This window comes from Mus musculus, chromosome 12 (genome assembly GCF_000001635.26).
Source record: "Mus musculus strain C57BL/6J chromosome 12, GRCm38.p6 C57BL/6J".
Classification (NCBI taxonomy): domain Eukaryota; kingdom Metazoa; phylum Chordata; class Mammalia; order Rodentia; family Muridae; genus Mus; species Mus musculus.
Genome location: NC_000078.6, coordinates 71,208,788 through 71,224,396, shown reverse-complemented (window position 1 = coordinate 71,224,396; position 15,609 = coordinate 71,208,788). Strand labels below are relative to the sequence as shown.

Below are 15,609 nucleotides of genomic sequence, written 5' to 3'. Positions count from 1 at the left end.
GCTCTCCTTTCTAAGAGCTGCCATGGGCATGGTGTCTCTTCATAGCAATAAACACCAAGTAAGTTGGTATTAGGAGTGGGAGGTTGCTGTGATGTGCCTGATCATATTTCTGTTTGGGGGAATGTGAACTTTGAGATTTTGGATTAGGAAAGCACAGATTTGTAGAAGACACATGACACTCAGACACTGCTTGTTGCCAATTTGAATACTTGGCTTTGGGTGCTTTTTAGTCTGTGCCCTATCATCTCCCTCTCTGAGACCTGCATGTCTGTCTATGTTTGCTTGTGGTACTGGGAATGGAACTCAGGCCCTGTGCACCAGGCTGTTGGCCTAACACTGACCTATACTTCCCACTACATACATGTGGTTTGAAATGGCCACCACACTTTAAGATTGGAAAAAAGTTCAGCTATCGTTTTAAAGCTACTAAAATAATGATAATTCTGGTAGGAATTGTACTTGAGCTGTATTTCAATTACAAAAGCAAAATTAGTAATTTTATTAAATAAAAAATATTTTGCTTGCACAGAAACATCTTTTAAATAGACAGAAACTTTGTGTTTGCTAATTCTCCTACACTGAGTTACAACCACAATCTGTGACGGAACAGTGGAAGGCGGCCAGGAAATAATCGGAACATTAGAACTCACACACACACACACACACACACACACACACACACACACACACACACAGAGAGAGAGAGAGAGAGAGAGAGAGAGAGAGAGAGAGCACAGTCTACAAATAAGAAAACAGAACAACTGTGTTTCTCAAGTAACTTTGACAACCCACTCTACCCTAGCATTTAATCGTAAAGCACACAGCTTAAATCTCCACCACTGACTGTAGCACAATATGCTGGCTCTCCTACTCATTAAATCTTGCTTATAATCTTAAAATATTTTGAGAAATCCAAAGAAAATATTTTTTAAAGTGATGACTTTATCACACTTACTTTGTACAATTTAAATGTTCTCTGGTTCATCATAAATAAACGGATTTAAAACTAGTTTCTTGTTTTATATTTAGTTAACCTGAACAGAAAAATAAAATTGGTCATAGTGAACTTAGTGTGATTCTTGTTGTGTGGCCTTGTTGGAGGAAGTGTATCGCTGGAGGTTGGCTTGGAGGTTTCGAAAGCTCACACCAGGCCCAGCCTCCCCACCCCATGCTGTTGGTGGATCAGGATGTAGCTCTCAGCTACTTCTCCAGCACCATGCCTTCATGACTCCATGCTCTCTGCTATGGCAACAATGGACTAACCCTCTGAACCTGTAAGCAAGGCCCTAATTAAATGCTTTCTTTTATTAGAGTTGCCTTGGTCATAGTGTCTTTTCACAGCAACAAAACACTAAGACACAGAGCAAGAGGGGAAAATAAAATGAAAGTCGCCTTTTGAAGAAGTGCCTTTCACGTAAGCATGCTGGCCACGTGCCTAGCACACTGACTCAAGAGTGGTAGCCTCGGTCCAAGGCTAAAGAACATACCCAGCACATTCAGTGGAAGATGAAAGGACGCCATCACTATCGTTATTACTGGCTTGCTTATTCCTGTGTTTCCTGACACTAGACCTACCTCTTGCCTCAGGCTAACTCCTGGCACTGTAGGCATTTGCCACAGTACCTGGTTTGAAAAGCTCCTATTCTTTTTTTTTTTTTTAATAATTTTTTTAAAGATTTATTTATTTATTATATGTAACTACACTGTAGCTGTCTTCAGACACTCCAGAAGAGGGCGCCAGATCTTGTTACAGATGGTTGTGAGCCACCATGTGGTTGCCGGGAATTGAACTCAGGACCTTCGGAAGAGCAGTCAGTGCTCTTAACCGCTGAGCCATCTCTCCAGCCCAAAAGCTCCTATTCTTATGATACTCCAAAGACATCACCTGTCACAGTAATGATTTTTCCTTTTATGTTAAAGATCTGGAAATAAAAGAAGATCCTGGTAATTCTTCAGCCATATAGTGGAAGAGCCTGTGTCCCACCTTGTCTTGTACCAACTTTCAGTGAGAGCTAGCTCACTGAAGGAAATGTGACTCTAGTAGTTAGCTCCATTGCCTTATATACACATAATAAGTGAATTTACATTTCAGAGCAAAATACATGACAACTCCACTGTAAAGTAGCCATTATTAGGATTCAAGTAATCTTACAACATTTACCTGGCAGAAAAGATGTGGTTTTAATTCCCTTGTCTTAAGATTTGTGTCCCTGAGAGGACTGAATCTCTTCAGGGTCTCCAAGGTCACAGGGCCCTCACATTATTCTGCCACTCTGACTCCTATTCGCTGACATGTTTGAAATGTTTCAGAATTTCAGAAGAGGAGGGAAATAAACCAAGTGCATACATTTTATTGGGAAGGTCTTGATTATGTGTGCCAAGGCAATGACTTTCATTCACAAGTACTCTGTACAGACAGATATACATTAATTGTGAGATGAAACCTTATATCTATACAAATACCTTATTTTATAGTTAAAGCTAAAATAGGCCTACTTTTTTTTTTCTCCCCTCCAAGACTGAGTCTTACTACAGCAGCTCTGAATGTTCCTGAATCCCCTATGTAGATCATCCTGGCCTCAAACTCACAGAGATCAGCCTGCCTCTGCCTCCTAAGTGCTGTGATTAAAGGTGGGTGCCACTACAACAAGTTATATTTTCTTATTAGATACAAAAGTAGATGCAAAGACACTAAGCTAACTGGGCTGGGCATAAGTGTACATGCCTTTGATCCCAACACTGAGGAAGTGGAAGCAGGTACATTTCTGTGAGTTCAAGGCTAGCCTGGTCTACATAGAGTCCTCCATTCCAGTCAGCTATACATAGTAAAACCATATCTCAAAACAAAATCCCTTTTAGCTAATAATGTGGTTTCTCTTATTTTTCATAATGATCTTTACTGTCTTACTAAATGTCAGCTAGTCATCACTGAATAACAGCTATAAGTCAACAAACATCACTTCTGCTATCCTCTGGTCACACACATGCATTGTAGCTGAAAGCAACATCACATTGCCAGAGATACAGGCTCATAAATGTTACCAAAGATATTTCCCTAAGTGTAGAGGGAAATGATTGTTGATTATAGGAAAGATCTCACAAGAAAACACAATTAATTTTAAGCCATGTATTTAAAAAAAACCCTAAAGTTACTGAATGATATTGACCATGAACAGTTTACAATACTCAGCAGGGCTTTGAGTCAGTCTTACAATCTTAGGAATGTTTATTTGCTCATGTCTATATATTGTCATGATTAATCTTAAAATCATCATTAGAATAGTTTTATAGGCGACATTTTCCTTATTGTGTTTTGAGATAGGGTCTTGCTATATGGCTTAGACTACCCTAAAATTCTTTGTTTAATGCAGGCTGGCATTGAATTTGTATCTTCCAAAATAGGCCAATTTTCTTTAGATTCTAAAATGTAAAATCAATATGTTAGGTTAAAGAGATACTGAATGGGACTAAAATGATGATTCAGACATATATTTAGGTAAAACATTCCTAACATTAAAAGGTAAACCATAAGTATTTATACACATTGTAGTGATCTGAATGAAAATGGCCCATGAATAATCGGCTCATACTCTTGAACTGTTTGATCCCCAGTTACTAGAACTATTTGGGAAGGATTAGAAGGTGTAGCTTTACTTAAGGGAGTGTGGCCCTGTTGGAGGCAGTATGTCACTGGGGTGGGCTTGGAGGCTTCTAAAGCCCATCAGGCCCAGGGTCTTACTCTGTCTGTGGACCAGGAGACAGCTCTCAGTTCTTTCCCCAGTACTATGTCTGCCTTCCTGCTGCCATGCTCCCTGTCATGATGATAATGGACTAAGTCTTTGAAACTATAAGCAAACCTCCAATAAAATGCTCTCTTCTATAAGTTGTCTTGGTCATGGTATCTCTTCACAGCAACAGAACAGTTATTGAGACATATACATTTATAAGCGTCATAATCTGGGACCTGCATAAGGGAGAAAATCTGTAGTATATGTCTGAGTCTTGGTGACTTCACTTAAGATAAGTTCCAGTTCTGTCCACATTCCTCAAATGTCCTAAGTTCATTTTTCATTTAGTGTATGTGGGCTGGGGAATAAGTGTGCTGGTGTGTGCTTGTGTAGAAGGCCAGACATAGACAATGTCAGAGCGTCGTCCTTAATCCATTCTCTGCCTTAGTTTCTGAGGCTGGTTTGTGGCCGACACGCTCGCTAATGAGTCCCCAGGAACCTCCTGTCTCTGCCACTCAGCGCTGGAGCGACCAGTACTCACTGGCTCATCTGGCTGGGATGTGGAGTGGGGGTCAAAACTCAAGCCCTCACTCATGCAAAAAGCACATCACCCACTGGACCACCTTCTCCAGCTTCTCCAGCTTTCTTTACAGCTGGAAATGACTCCATAGTGCCTAAGTGCCACCTTTTAAATCATTCATCTGTTAATGACAGGTAGGCTGACTCCACTTCCCAGCTACAGTAAACACTGAGAACCAACATGGCTGAATAACAATTTCCATGACGTGCTGACTTAGGGTCCTCTTAGAATAAGGCCAAGAAGGGTATGGCTCAGGCATAAGGAAGCTCTGTTTCCGCTTTGTGAGAACCCTCCATGCTGATTTCTACAGTAGTATACCAGTCTACACTCTGAGAGTAGACAAGGGTTGCTCGTTCCCCACATCTTTGCCAGAGTGTGTTGGCTGCTCACTCATCTTGATGACTACTCTGACTGAAGTGAAGTAGTTTTCATTTGCATTTTCCTGATGACTCATAACACTAATGATCTTAACACAGCATATTAATGGCAGTAACCTTAAAGGGAAAGAACAGTGGCTAAGGATTTTAAAACCCCACTAGAAATAGTACTTATTAATGAAATAAAAGAGTGAGCAAATCTTATAGTCAAATATAAGATTTTCATCTAAATATACTAAATGAGAGAAAACAGATTAAATAACTCCTGGAAACAATAATTAGATTTGTATAAAAATATTTTCATTGTATATTTGTTCATTATCAGGACACCAAGTTTGATCTAATACATATTCTCAAATATTTAATGAACATAATTATTTAAATATCACTATCTGATACAAAAATAGCTTACCTTGATGCTGTGAAAGTGTACTGTCAGGTTTATTTCTTACACTGGTTAGATGTCTTTGTATTGGCTTGTGTTCAACTTGTTTAATGTCTGAATCTTGCTTTTGTTGGTACTAAAGAATTTAAGAAATGAAGCCATTATATTATTTTTTTAAGTTAAAAGTTAAATTGGTTCTATTATATAAACATTTGAGAATTTGATTTGCTTTTAAGTAGCTATTTCATGATTGGACTTAAGGCACAGTTCACAGTGTGAGAGTGTGAAGACACCCATCCCTCTTGTGAGCACCACACCTCTTAGGTAATGCAGAGATGCTGGGATTTATGACACGTGTGACTCCAGAGTGACAGATGCAGGTGACAGGCCAACAAAGGCATCTGCACCATCTTTCCCACTATGCAAAGCCAACAACTGAAATGCTTTGTTACAGACTAGACTGCATTTTCTAGCGTCTCTCTCTCTCTCTCTTTTTTATTTTACAAGTTTCAACATGTGATCCTCTGACGCAGCCTCATAAGTATGGATTACAAGTGATCATGACTGTATTTGGTTAGAATTTTATTAAGTGGAATCATTGTATATTTTTTACAAGGAGAAGGTACTAGCTTTTACTCAACATAATTTTGGGGGGGGGAGCCTCCCAATTGGTGGCAGTTGGGAAAACAGGCCGTGGGGTCCTGAAAGGCAAAGAGCTGGCCCTTGTTACTTGCCTGCTGCAGCACTTGGGAAAGCAGGCCCTGCACCTCACCTGGGCAGCACAGCAGAGCTGGCCCTGGTGGAGGGGGCACAGGGTGAGCCTTCCCAAAAGGCATAGGAGAGCAGGCCCACTACTCGTTTGCCATGAGGTGGCATGGGTACAGGGGTGATGCCCTCTCACCCCCCCCCCAATCTCCTGCAGTGGTCAGGAGAGCTGGCCTAAGGGAGAGAGCTATCCCTGGCCTCTCACTAGCTATAGCACGTGGGAGAGCAGGCCCAGCCCCTCACAGGCTTGGGACAGTGGGACCTGTGCATTAACTAGGCAGCCGAGCTGGCTCTGGAGGCATAGGTGCAGCTGAGCTGACTGCAGGGTATGAGAGCACAAGAGCTGGCCCTGCCTCCTGCTGATGGCACCACTGGATGGCTCAGCTGGAGCAGTAGAGTTTGCCTGCCTTGGGAGCATGGATGAGGAAGAGCCAGCAGGCTGGGCAGCTCAGCTACTATACAGGCTCAGATCCAGGGCTCTGAGTTGGCCCACCTCCAAAATCTCTATCATCTGGGAACTACTGAGACCAGTAAAAGGGTCAGTCCTGCTGATTCGGGGCTGCAGAATCTCCACGATCCAGGGCAACAACAGGATAACTGGGAGGAGACTGGCGAGGATCCAGTACTGATGGTGTCAGACCAATGACTCACTGCAATGAACATTTACAAGTGAAGCTGTGTGGACAGAGGGATAGACTGTGAGATATGCTTTGACATACTACAGCTACCATGATGAGATGTTTTCTATGCTTTGTTTTTGTTTGTTTGTATATGTTTTTTATTATTTTGGGGGTAGGAGGTTGCAAGAGCCAAGGGCGGTGGGGGATGGGGAGAGAAGTGGGACTGGGATGCATGGTGTGAAACTCACAAAGAATCAATAAAAAGTAAGTAAGTAAATAAATAAATAAGAATTATTGTCTATCTCAAGAGTTCCTGTACTCACAGTGCCCTGGGAACAGTGGTATTCTAGAGTATATAACATAATATACTTTCTCCAATCACCATTTGCTGAACATTGTGTTGCTTCCAAGTTGGGGCTAAGACAAATACAGAGTTCCTATGAGCACTCATCTGTTCTATATTTTCTTAGGAAGTAAAATGTGTTCGTCACATGTCAGCTGCACGTTGATACCACTCGGAATTCCCAGGGGCAACGTACTGGAGCTCAGCTGTTGCACATCCTTGCCAGCAGATCCAGGGCAGCCTCAGAGCCTTCTGCTTTCTAATCAGGGTACAGAGGTCGCTGGCTTTACTCTGCATTTCCTAGTGTCTCACAGCAGCTCACGCTGACTGACCTTTCATGCATCTTCTGGATGAGGGTGTGTGCACTTTGAGTTGCGCTGTACGCACATTTAACGCTGGTCCTCTCTATGCTCTGAGCTAACTTGTCTCCTACTCTGCTACTTTTCATCCTCTTAGTACTGTGTTTGGAGAGTAGAAGTTCTTATTTTTGGTAAGAACTAATTATTTAATTCTCATTGTCATCTACGGGGCTTTTGTCATTGCATCCATGAAGTTCTTGCCTTTTAGTCACAAAATCTTTTCTTTAATGCAGACACTATTTGCATATTTATTAGTTTTTCCTGATCTTTGTTTGAACACAGATTAGCAATAACAAACCCTACATAATATTGTATTCCATAAGCAACTTTTATCATATATTTTTAATATTCTTCCTTGATATCATGGAATGTTGTAAAATACCATGCAAAGAATACTGATTGAATAAATTAATTTACAATGAGGAATAAATTACTAACCATGAATATAAAACTGTATTTATTACCATGAACATTTATTTAGATTAAAATCTTTGAGAACAAGCATTCTAATTTTTTAATATACAAGGTTTCATGGGCTATTGGTTTCACTCATTATAAAATTGTTATGCTTTTGTGGAACATATTGTATAAATTTTAAAGCTATAAATATGAAATACTTAATAGGCACAAATCACTGAGCTGGCTTTTTTATAGCAGAGTCATAAACGATAACAGTGACTTAACTAGGTGTCAGACATTTTATATACTTTTTATTCTTTAAAATTTCATTTATTTTGTGTGGGCAGGGAATTGTGCTGACAAGTGTTCATGAGTAGGTCAAAGGACAACTCGTGGAGCTGGTTCTCCTTCCTCCTTTGAGAACATTCTAGAAGATGCTGTGTGTGTTGAGGCATCATAGACTGCATAGTAAGACTGTCTCTGCTTCTCCCGGCCCCTAAAATGTTTTAGGGATTGAAATCAAGTCTGTTTTTGTTCTTGTTCGTTTTGAGACATGGGTCTCCCTATGTAGCCCTGGCTGTCCTTGAACTCACAGAGTTTACAATTCTTATCTTAAGTAAAGTACAAATTTCTTGTTTTGGTACCTGAGAAAAATCTTCAGCTGCTTCTGGTAAATTACCATCGCTGACTGCTGTTGTAGTGTGTGTTATGGGAAGAATAAGGTTAGAATCAGGCTGCAACTCCAGCTCCCTTAAGCTCATTGGACCATGACTGGCACATAAATCTTCACAAATATTACCTATATCAAACAGGTAAAGAAAAAGTTAACTTGTCAGAGTTACCTTAGTAAAACAGTAAGCAACAGACTACACTTCCCAGCATTCCTAAGCAGCTACTCAGAAACAGTAAATCACTAAAAGTCAGATTCAATATAATACTTTCTATTTAAGAATGTAACCTTGCTACAGATAGAGACTAATAGGAGGAGAAGAGATGACAAAGGGGAGGACAGAGGGTGTCTTATTTTCATTCCCTGTTGCTGTGATAAGATCCCCTGGAAAAGGAACTTGAGGGAGAAAGGCTCTGCCTGGCTCACAGCGCCAGGTCCCCACCCAGGCGAAGGTGAAGTCAGATCACACACAGTCAAGAAAGAGCACAGATGAATGAGGTAACTAACGCGTGAAGCTACACTCAGCTTGCTGTCTCCGCTCATACAAATCCAGGATACTCTGCCCAGGGACTGGTGTCGCCCACAGTGGGTGGGCCTTCCACTAGTCTAGATACTCTTCACAGTCATACCTATAGGCCAAGTGAAGAGAGAGAATCTCTCGTTGAGACTCCCTCCTCAGATAACAGACTGTGTCAGATTGACAAGACTACCACAGGGATATGGGAGGACATGGCCAAAGTACATGACATAGTGTTATAAAAATGTCCGTTCCTTTGAAATGTAGTACTATGTACAATGAATATATGTCCATGGAAAAAAAGTAATCCTATGTAAGGAACAATTCCTGGCTAGAACATGCCGGCATCAATTAGCTCTGTTCTGTAGGATTTATCTTCAGATGATCACACTGATCATTATTTTCCCTAATCTAAACATCACCTCGATCCAAACAGTACAAAGGTAAGAGCAGAAGTATCTATGTATCTGGTATCACTGTACATGTGTGCTGCCCTTTATACTCCAAGAGCTTTCACATTTATAACTCACTCAGTGAACTGTCTGAAAGCTGTGAATCAACAGATACGTAAAATCGACAGCTTTTAACATTTGGCTTTATATTTATATTTCATATTTTTCCTAAAATGAATTTTAATGCATGCATATGTGTGCGTGTGTTCATGTTTACACAGCTGCACATGTATACATGGGTGCACATACACACGGGTGCTTGACTGTTGTGGTGGTTTGAATAGGAATAGCCCCCATAGACTCCTGTGTTTGAATGCTTAGCCCACAGGGAATGGTACTATTAGGAGTATGGCCTGGTTGGAGGAAGTGTGTCCCTGTGGGGAGAGGCTCTAAGGTTTTATATGCCCAATCTCCACCCTGTGTGGCATAGTCTGCGGTCTGAGGATCAAGACGTAGAACTCTGAGCTCCATCTCCAGCACTGTGTCCGCTGCCTGCCACCATGCCTCCCATCATGAGGATAATGGACTGGACCTCTGAAACTGTGAGCCAGCCTCAATTAAATGTTTGCCTTTATAAGAGGTGCCTTGATCATGGTGTCTCTTCACTGTTACTGTGGCTTTTCTACCCAGCTTCTTTGTTCCCCAAGATAATGACTCTGAGACTTTTTATATATGAATAAACACCTAGACCAACAGCTCTGGCTTGTTTCTGCTAATTCATGACTCAATCACCTTGTTTAAACTAGTCTAAGTCATGCCACATGGTTAGATTAGTTACCTTTCCTCAGCTTCTCGAGTCTCTCTCTATCAGAGTCTGGACAAATCTCCCTGGCCTGACTATTTCCCAGAATCCTCTCTCTCTATGTTGGATGTCCCACCTTCTAGTCCTACCTCAGCTCATTGGCCATAAGCTTTTTATTGAGGCGATGTTTCCACACAGTACATAAAGATGATCTCTACATTTCACAGCAATGAAACTCTAAGACAACTTTGTAGAGGCCAGGGGACCACTTCAGGTCTCCATTTTTGGGAATGCTGTCAATCTCCTTTAAGATTCTCTTTAGCCTAAAGCTTACAAATTATGCTACTCTGGCTGGCTAGCGAGTCCAAAGAGATTCTTCTGGTGCCCCAACATTGAGATTGTAAGTGTGCACCATGATGGCTGGCATTACTCCCCCTCTCCCCTGCAAGTTAAGACTTATTTTTTAGCCTTATGTGTTGCCCACATGTGTATATATGCCCCCATGTGCATATCTAGTGCCCAGTGAGGTAAGAGGATGGTACATGCTATGGAGCAGGAGTTACAGATGCGTGTGAGCCTTCATGTGGGTGCTGGAAACGAAACCCAGGTCTTCTGCAAGAGCAGCACGTGTTTTAAACTTGAGCCGTGTCTCCAGCCTCATGCTCACCATTTGATGTGGTTCAATCTCGGGTTCTCATGCTTGCACAGAAATTGCTTTACTGACTGAGCCAGCCAGCTCCTTCCACAAATATTTCTAAGAAAACCTTACTTTTTCTTTTTATTGGTTATCTTTTAAATATAGCATAATTTTATTTAATCAATAATGAAAGACTTAAAAAGAGTTACTCATGACCTAACTTGTTTAAAATGAAACATCTTAATGGCACCACAGACATTTTGCCTTTAAAGGCAATCACCTTCACTAGGATTGCAGAGCTGACCATTTCCTAGATATAACAAATAACCACTCTCTGCTGGACATTTTATATTAAATCAAGTTTTTTTTTTTTTCCATTTTTTATTAGGTATTTAGCTCATTTACATTTCCAATGCTATACCAAAAGTCCCCCATACCCACCCACCCCCACTCCCCTACCTGCCCACTCCCCCTTTTTGGCCCTGGCGTTCCCCTGTTCTGGGGCATATAAAGTTTGTGTGTCCAATGGGCCTCTCTTTCCAGTGATGGCCGACTAGGCCATCTTTTGATACATATGCAGCTAGAGTCAAGAGCTCCGGGGTACTGGTTAGTTCATAATGTTGATCCACCTATAGGGTTGCAGATCCCTTTAGCTCCTTGGGTACTTTCTCTAGCTCATCCATTGGGAGCCCTGTGATCCATCCATTAGCTGACTGTGGGCATCCACTTCTGTGTTTGCTAGGCCCCGGCATAGTCTCACAAGAGACAGCTACATCTGGGTCCTTTCGATAAAATCTTGCTAGTGTATGCAATGGTGTCAGCGTTTGGATGCTGATTATGGGGTGGATCCCTGGATAAGGCAGTCTCTACATGGTCCACCCTTTAATCTCAGCTCCAAACTTTGTCTCTGTAACTCCTTCCAAGGGTGATTTGTTCCCACTTCTAAGGAGGGGCATAGTGTCCACACTTCAGTCTTCATTTTTCTTGAGTTTCATGTCTTTAGGAAATTGTAACTTATATCTTGGGTATCCTAGGTTTTGGGCTAATATCCACTTATCAGTGAGTACATATTGTGTGAGTTCCTTTGTGAATGTGTTACCTCACTCAGGATGATGCCCTCCAGGTCCATCCATTTGGCTAGGAATTTCATAAATTCATTCTTTTTAATAGCTGAGTAGTACTCCATTGTGTAGATGTACCACATTTTCTGTATCCATTCCTCTGTTGAGGGGCATCTGGGTTCTTTCCAGCTTCTGGCTATTATAAATAAGGCTGCTATGAACATAGTGGAGCATGTGTCCTTCTTACCAGTTGGGGCATCTTCTGGATATATGCCCAGGAGAGGTATTGCTGGATCCTCCGGTAGTACTATGTCCAATTTTCTGAGGAACCGCCAGACGGATTTCCAGAGTGGTTGTACAAGCCTGCAATCCCACCAACAATGGAGGAGTGTTCCTCTTTCTCCACATCCTCGCCAGCATCTGCTGTCACCTGAATTTTTGATCTTAGACATTCTGACTGGTGTGAGGTGGAATCTTAGGGTTGTTTTGATTTGCATTTCCCTGATGATTAAGGATGTTGAACATTTTTTCAGGTGCTTCTCTGCCATTCGGTATTCCTCAGGTGAGAATTCTTTGTTCAGTTCTGAGCCCCATTTTTTAATGGGGTTGTTTGATTTTCTGAAGTCCACCTTCTTGAGTTCTTTATATATGTTGGATATTAGTCCCCTATCTGATTTAGGATAGGTAAAGATCCTTTCCCAATCTGTTGGTGGTCTCTTTGTCTTATTGACGGTGTCTTTTGCCTTGCAGAAACTTTGGAGTTTCATTAGGTCCCATTTGTCAATTCTCGATCTTACAGCACAAGCCATTGCTGTTCTGTTCAGGAATTTTTCCCCTGTGCCCATATCTTCAAGGCTTTTCCCCACTTTCTCCTCTATAAGTTTCAGTGTCTCTGGTTTTATGTGAAGTTCTTTGATCCACTTAGATTTGACCTTAGTACAAGGAGATAAGTATGGATCGATTCGCATTCTTCTACATGATAACAACCAGTTGTGCCAGCACCATTTGTTGAAAATGCTGTCTTTCTTCCACTGGATGGTTTTAGCTCCCTTGTCGAAGATCAAGTGACCATAGGTGTGTGGGTTCATTTCTGGGTCTTCAATTCTATTCCATTGGTCTACTTGTCTGTCTCTATACCAGTACCATGCAGTTTTTACCACAATTGCTCTGTAGTAAAGCTTTAGGTCCGGCATGGTGATTCCACCAGAGGTTCTTTTATCCTTGAGAAGAGTTTTTGCTATCCTAGGTTTTTTGTTATTCCAGATGAATTTGCAAATTGCTCCTTCTAATTCGTTGAAGAATTGAGTTGGAATTTTGATGGGGATTGCATTGAATCTGTAGATTGCTTTTGGCAAGATAGCCATTTTTACAATATTGATCCTGCCAGTCCATGAGCATGGGAGATCTTTCCATCTTCTGAGATCTTCTTTAATTTCTTTCTTCAGAGACTTGAAGTTTTTATCATACAGATCTTTCACTTCCTTAGTTAGAGTCACGCCGAGATATTTTATATTATTTGTGACTATTGAGAAGGGTGTTGTTTCCCTAATTTCTTTCTCAGCCTGTTTATTCTTTGTGTAGAGAAAGGCCATTGACTTGTTTGAGTTAATTTTATATCCAGCTACTTCACCGAAGCTGTTTATCAGGTTTAGGAGTTCTCTGGTGGAATTTTTAGGGTCACTTATATATACTATCATATCATCTGCAAAAAGTGATATTTTGACTTCCTCCTTTCCAATTTGTATCCCCTTGATCTCCTTTTGTTGTCGAATTGCTCTGGCTAATACTTCAAGTACTATGTTGAAAAGGTAGGGAGAAAGTGGGCAGCCTTGTCTAGTCCCTGATTTTAGTGGGATTGCTTCCAGCTTCTCTCCATTTACTTTGATGTTGGCTACTGGTTTGCTGTAGATTGCTTTTATCATGTTTAGGTATGGGCCTTGAATTCCTGATCTTTCCAGAACTTTTATCATGAATGGGTGTTGGATCTTGTCAAATGCTTTTTCTGCATCCAACGAGATGATCATGTGGTTTTTGTCTTTGAGTTTGTTTATATAGTGGATTACATTGATGGATTTTCGTATATTAAACCATCCCTGCATTCCTGGAATAAAACCTACTTGGTCAGGATGGATGATTGCTTTAATGTGTTCTTGGATTCGGTTAGCGAGAATTTTATTGAGGATTTTTGCATCGATATTCATAAGAGAAATTGGTCTGAAGTTCTCTATCTTTGTTGGATCTTTCTGTGGTTTAGGTATCAGAGTAATAGTGGCTTCATAAAATGAGTTGGGTAGAGTACTTTCTACTTCTATCTTGTGAAAAAGTTTGTGCAGAACTGGAATTAGATCTTCTTTGAAGGTCTGATAGAACTCTGCACTAAACCCGTCTGGTCCTGGGCTTTTTTTGGCTGGGAGACTATTTATAACTGCTTCTATTTCTTTAGGGGATATGGGACTGTTTAGAAGGTCAACTTGATCCTGATTCAACTTTGGTACCTGGTATCTGTCCAGAAATTTGTCCATTTCGTCCAGGTTTTCCAGTTTTGTTGAGTATAGCCTTTTGTAGAAGGATCTGATGGTGTTTTGGATTTCTTCAGGATCTGTTGTTATGTCTCCCTTTTCAGTTCTGATTTTGTTAATTAGGATTTTGTCTCTGTGCCCTCTAGTGAGTCTAGCTAAGGGTTTATCTATCTTGTTGATTTTCTCAAAGAACCAACTCCTCGTTTGGTTAATTCTTTGAATAGTTCTTCTTGTTTCCACTTGGTTGATTTCACCCCTGAGTTTGATTATTTCCTGCCGTCTACTCCTCTTGGGTGAATTTGCTTCCTTTTTTTCTAGAGCTTTTAGATGTGTTGTCAAGCTGCTAGTATGTGCTCTCTCCCGTTTCTTCATGGAGGCACTCAGAGCTATGAGTTTCCCTCTTAGAAATGCTTTCATTGTGTCCCAAAGGTTTGGGTACGTTGTGGCTTCATTTTCATTAAACTCTAAAAAGTCTTTAATTTCTTTCTTTATTCCTTCCTTGACCAAGGTATCATTGAGAAGAGTGTTGTTCAGTTTCCACGTGAGTGTTGGCTTTCTGTTATTTTTTTTGTTATTGAAGATCAGCCTTAGTGCATGGTGATCTGATAGGATACATGGGACAATTTCAATATTTTTGAATCTGTTGAGGCCTGTTTTGTGACCTATTATGTGGTCAATTTTGGAGAAGGTACCATGAGGTGCTGAGAAGAAGGTATATCCTTTTGTTTTAGGATAAAATGTTCTGTAGATATCTGTCAGATCCATTTGTTTCATCACTTCTGTTAGTTTCAGTGTGTCCCTGTTTAGTTTCTGTTTCCATGATCTGTCCATTGGTGAAAGTGGTGTGTTGAAGTCTCCCACTATTATTGTGTGAGGTGCAATGTGTGCTTTGAGCTTTATTAAAGTTTCTTTAATGAATGTGGCTGCCCTTGTATTTGGCGCATAGATATTCAGAATTGAGAGTTCCTCTTGGAGGATTTTACCTTTGATGAGAACAAAGTGCCCCTCCTTGTCTTTTTTGATGACTTTGGGTTGGAAGTCAATCTTATCAGATATTAGGATGGCTACTCCAGCTTGTTTCTTCAGTCCATTTGCTTGGAAAATTGTTTTCCAGCCTTTTATTCTGAGGTAGTGTCTATCTTTTTCTCTGAGATGTGTCTCCTGTAAACAGCAAAATGTTGGGTCTTGTTTGTGTAGCCAGTTTGTTAGTCTATGTCTTTTTATTGGGGAGTTGAGACCATTGATGTTAAGAGATATTAAGGAAAAGTAATTGTTGCTTCCTGTTATTTTTGTTGTTAAAGTTGGCATTCTGTTCTTGTGGCTGTCTTCTTTTAGGTTTGTTGAGGGATTACCTTCTTGTTTTTTCTAGGGCATTGTTCCCGTTCTTGTATTGGTTTTTTTCTGTTATTACCCTTTGAAGGGCTGGATTCGTGGAGAGATAATGTGAGAATTTGG

General features: G+C 40.8%; 1 protein-coding gene across 6 annotated transcripts in view; it reads right to left on the bottom strand.

Moving 5' to 3' along the window:
* 2700049A03Rik (RIKEN cDNA 2700049A03 gene) overlaps window positions 1-15,609 on the bottom strand; it is a 173,117-nt gene that overhangs the window by 85,568 nt on the left and 71,940 nt on the right. For 4 of the 6 annotated variants that reach the window (XR_001780505.2, NM_001163378.1, XM_006516364.3 and 1 more), the window contains 2 exons: window positions 8,201-8,355; window positions 5,098-5,206 (listed from right to left, as the gene is read on the bottom strand). The exons of the other annotated variants lie outside the window; for them this stretch is intronic. Coding sequence is in view for 3 of the 4 variants with exons in the window: in NM_001163378.1 (NP_001156850.1) it covers window positions 5,098-5,206; window positions 8,201-8,355 (264 nt within the window). In the remaining variant the exon portion in view is untranslated. The remainder of the gene's footprint in view (window positions 1-5,097; window positions 5,207-8,200; window positions 8,356-15,609) is intronic. 6 annotated transcript variants of the gene reach the window in all.